The sequence below is a fragment of the Lycium ferocissimum genome, chromosome 4 (assembly GCF_029784015.1).
Source record: "Lycium ferocissimum isolate CSIRO_LF1 chromosome 4, AGI_CSIRO_Lferr_CH_V1, whole genome shotgun sequence".
Lineage (NCBI taxonomy): Eukaryota > Viridiplantae > Streptophyta > Magnoliopsida > Solanales > Solanaceae > Lycium > Lycium ferocissimum.
Genome location: NC_081345.1, coordinates 23,616,223 through 23,621,386, shown reverse-complemented (window position 1 = coordinate 23,621,386; position 5,164 = coordinate 23,616,223). Strand labels below are relative to the sequence as shown.

General features: G+C 37.3%; 1 protein-coding gene across 1 annotated transcript; it reads left to right on the top strand.

The window, feature by feature from the left end:
• The first annotated feature begins 2,906 nt into the window (after positions 1-2,906).
• Positions 2,907-4,763, top strand: LOC132054477 (cytochrome P450 71D7-like). Its single transcript, XM_059446477.1, has 2 exons — positions 2,907-3,827; positions 4,140-4,763. Exons 1-2 carry the CDS (start codon positions 2,907-2,909, stop codon positions 4,761-4,763), a joined length of 1,545 nt encoding a protein of 514 aa, XP_059302460.1.
• The last annotated feature ends 401 nt before the right edge of the window (positions 4,764-5,164 follow it).

Here is a 5,164-nt window from a genome sequence, read left to right as displayed (position 1 = left end):
ACTCCATAAAGCATATACACACATACATATATGTATATACAAGCCCTCGTGACAGCAAAAGAATAATGTACAGAATATACAATGAGGGTCACATAACATCCACTACCCCCACATTAGTATCTACGAGCCTCTAACTGAAACTCTGAAGTCATGAAGATGGGACAGGACCCCACCATATCCAGTAACATACACAAAAGAATATATCGTAAATAAAGACCTCCGCCATGGAAGTGCTGCGGGGACAGCCGGTCCGGCTCTAGGAAGCTGGATCGTCTCCCTGTCTACCTGTGGGCATGAACACAGCATCCAAGAAGAAATAGGATGTCAGTACGAGTGATGTACTGAGTATGTAAGGCATGTATCATAAAATAACAAGGGAGCAAGAAGATAAAGTAAAGATAAGAAGGAAACCGGTATCGTTGCCTCTTACGCGGAGTCATGCATGCATACTCGTAAAATATCATATCATATCATATATTGTCGCGGAACGTGCAGCCCGATCCATATATCATCATATATCAATATATTGCCGTGGAACGTACGGCCCGATCCATCACCCATATAGCCCGCGTCCCGGGATGACCATATCGTAAGATGCTAGCCGATCGGTGGCTATGCGTCTATAGCGCCTCACCTTTCCCCATGTCCCGTATATACATATACATATACATATATAATATACGTAGCATGCATGAGAGCCCAAATAAAAGTGCACTTTATCGGATTGACGTAAGGTCATGAACCTCCTATTACGTTATGGCGTCATCATCACCGTTAAGTTTCACCTTGAATGGGCCATGACATAAACTGAGGCCATATGTTATATAGCACACTCAGGCATAAGCTGAGGCCATGTATTATATAGCACACTCAGATATAAGCTGACGCCATATATTATATAGCACGCTCAGTCACGCCATGAAATCATCCAGAACCTTAGGCTTGAAAATCTCTAGGATTGGAGTCATCATAAGATTCTTCGGAGACTATAGGCTTCTGACATTTCTAGGAGTAAAAGATTATGAACGTCATGTATGGAATCAAAACATAGGGATCATGTCTTTGAAAGAAAAAGGAATAGCCTTACATACCTTTGTACCTCCTTAACGATGTCAACTAAGAGCTCTCCTTCCGACTTACAATTCTACATACAAAGGGGTTCGTGTGAAGGTTAGATTGTCGTAGGTATACTTAAGCCTGAACTAAAGCGAATAAGGCTAACGAAAATTGGGCAGCATTTCGTTTATTTCAATAAATTTCCCTCTAATAATAAAACAGCTCCCAAACAACACAACGATACTCATAATGTCATAATACGTAAATTTTCCTCAGGTTAAACATTATTCAACTTCCAAATTCATTTCCGAGATCCTCCATGACCATAACTAGAATACAGCTTCATGTCTATCGTTCACATAACACTTTCCCGACATCATTAGCATCTTTCATAATAAGATTATACTTATATCATACCATGAATCCTAACTCAACTACCTTTCAAACCAACATACCATTATTTGCACACTTAAGCTCATATTCCATACTTGTTTCTAATACAAGTTCTTCAACTACTCAACACCCTTACTAACATGAGATAATTGTAAAACTCACCTTGATTGTGTAGAGATGATCTTGGATGAGAATACTCCACTTGAGAAGAACTCCGCTTCACTACCAAAGAGATTTTCAACTTCTATCAACCCTTAGGAAGCATTCACACCCTTGATTCTACCAACTTTTGATGTTTGATCCTTGATTTCCCTTCTTGGATATGTGTTAGTGTGATATGGAGAGGTTTCTAGAGGTTTTAGGAAGGTTGGAGAAGTGAATAATGAGAAAAAAGAAGAGAAAGCGATGCATATATAAAAATTACACTCGGACTTGACCCGAAATATACGGTTCAATATACGGGCCAGTACAATTTATATCGGTCCGTATATTGGACCGTATGTTTCCTCAAAAAATCACCCTTCACCGGAAGGGTTCTACGGTCGGTATACGGGCCGTATAAAATATACGGTCCGTATATATGACCGTATAATCCTCAGCTTTTCGAATTCGTTCTCGTCGCTTCGTTTGATCTCGAATCCTTATGGAACCTCCTTGGTACTTGTGTGACACATCCTTAACGATCTAACGGACATTATAACTCGTCCTCAAGACCTTACTAAATATTCATTAGTTCGACACCCATGAAATCTTCCCCAAACATAACTTATGCTCCACTTCCTTTGACGAGCCTAGTTTCACCAAGTCCTATAACTTAAAAATCTTATCGTACACACATTAGGCTGCCAATCACCCTCTTGTAGTCGTGAAGGACTACAACGACATGAAATTGCCGAGGTGTAACATCATGTATGGTTTTTTTTAGTGAAATTGGGTAATTTAAGATGGAATTGGGGATTTATGTTATCTGAAGGGTATGGATAAATACTTTCTTAACGGGAGGGGTATATTTATCAACTTTTGCTAACGGAGGGTATATTTAACTAATAAACTAAAGTAGAGGGGTATATTTGACCCTTTTCCCTATAAGAAAATATGGCTTCTCATGCGCCAGAAATAGGTGTAATATAATTATTTAATAGGTAAGAATGTCTTAATTAAATTAATTTTTTCACAAATTTAAGGGGCCGCTTATGTATTTGGCAAAAAATATACTACTCTATATAAACTTTGCTGAAGATCGCTCCAGAAGTACTCTCCAATTAAATCGGAGATAACTTTCAATAGCTAACTACATGGCCACGTAGTAGATCACATGGCATTAGTACCAAAGTTATGGCTTTAGGTAATTTTTGTATTGGGCCATTATAAAAGCAGCTAATATTAATTGAAGCTATATATGATATCCATCAAAAGCTTCCTTTTTCCTCTCCTTCCTTAGTAATTAGTACAGTTCAATGGAGATGTATTCGTCTCTTTCCAGCAACTTCATTTCATTGTTTCTGTTCTTCTCCTCCCTCTTTATTCTAGTCATCCAATGGAGAAAATCAAAAAAGAGAAACCAAAACAAAAAGTTGCCTCCAGGTCCATGGAGACTTCCCTTTATTGGAAGTCTTCATCACTTGATCATCGGAGGAGGACTTCCACATCGCATTCTTAGAAACTTATCCCAAAAGTATGGGCCTCTTATGTACTTGCAACTTGGGGAAGTTCCTGTAGTGGTCATATCATCACCTAGAATTGCAAAAGAAGTTCTAAGAACTCATGATCTCGCCTTTGCTAATAGGCCTCATAGCACATCCATAGACATCATATTTTACAATTATAAAGACATTGCGTTTTGCCAATATGGTGACTACTGGAGACAAATGCGTAAAATTTGTACTCTAGAGCTTCTTAGTGGGAAGATGGTCAAGTCCTTTAGCGCAATTCGAGAAGATGAGCTTTCAAGTCTCATCTCATCCATTCGTTCCGTGAGCGGGTCTGCACTCAACTTAACCGAAAAGATTTTCTGGTTTACCAACTCTATCACATGTAGATCAGCCTTCGGAGAAATTTGCAAAGATAAAGATGAGTTTATAACAATATTGAAGGAAGTAATCTTATTAATTGGAGGATTTTATGTGACTGATTTGTTCCCTTCTTGGAAGTTACTTCATAAAATGAGTGGTGCGAAATCTAGATTGGTGACTGCGCATCAGAAGGTTGATGCATTAATGGAGAACATCTGCAACGAGCATATTAAGAAAAGAGAAGCTGGGTGCAATGGAAATAGTGAGTTTGGAAGTGAAGATTTGGTTGATGTTTTCCTAAGAATTAAGGAGAACGGCCAACTTCAATTTCCAATCACAAATGACAACATAAAAGCAGTCATTTTTGTAAGTTCTCTCTCATCTCCTAATCTTTTTTTCGCTCACCTTCCTTTTAATTTGGTTCATACTCCTTACTCGTAACAGTATGATATTTTGTAATCTTTACTACTTTCTAGCAGCTCAAATAATTGTCTCAAAATGTCTGAGGGCAAAATATAACCCGATAATATTCATTTATAAAATGCATGTGTAGTAAATCAAATATCCAAGTACATTCTTAAAGTTGCTTATAGATCCACCCCCATTTTAAGGTTTCTCATTAAGCATTTTAGTACACATTCTTTTCATATTTCTTTAAATATTTGTTTGTTTATGTAGGACATCTTTCTTGCCGGAACTGAAACTTCAGCTACAACTATTATTTGGGCATTGTCCGAAATGATGAAGAATCCAAATATTATGACTAAGGCCCAAAGTGAAGTGAGACGAGTCTTTAAGGGAAAGAAGGATTATGATGAAGAAGATCTTGAAAAGTTGACTTATCTAAAGTTAGTAATTAAGGAAGCATTAAGGTTACATCTTCCCGTTCCTCTTATAGGGCCTAGGGAATGTAGGGAGCAAACTGATATTGATGGATTCACCATACCTCATAAGACTAAGTTACTGGTCAATGCATGGGCACTTGCAAGAGATTTCGAAAGTTGGGATGATCCTGAAAGTTTTATACCAGAGAGATTTGAGAACTCTTCAATTGACTATATTGGAAATCACTATGAATTTATTCCATTTGGTGCAGGAAGAAGAATTTGTCCAGGAATTCAATTTGGTTTAGCTAACGTTGGACTTCCTCTGGCTCAGTTACTCCACCACTTTGATTGGGAACTCCCATATGGAACTAATCCAGAAGATTTGGATATGACTGAAACACATGGAATAACTGCATCGAAAAAGAAAGATCTATATCTAATTGCCATAAATCATAGAAATGATGAAGAACTTTGACACATTTTGCTTGAAATTGTGAAATGTTAGCATAACCTATGTAATTCATCTCCTTTTCGCTTGGTTTATGTATTTGTATGCTCTCTTATCTATGAAGAACTCTCCGAAAATGCCCATAAGATACGATCCAAAGTTGGTTCTGCACGGTTATGGTTTAAACAATCGGGCCAAATAATATGATCCTCAATTTACTGAAAATTTGTAAAGCATGTAATTTGAGCTTTGATTTTATTTTCTTAAAAACATTTACATATTTGTGGTCCACAAACTAGTGCTAGTTAAAACGGTTAATTAGAGCATTTCCATTGTCGGCAAAAACAGATTTTAAACTGATTACATAATTGACAAGTAATTTCCTTTCGGATCTCTACCATCATGAACTAAACACCCATTTAATTTTA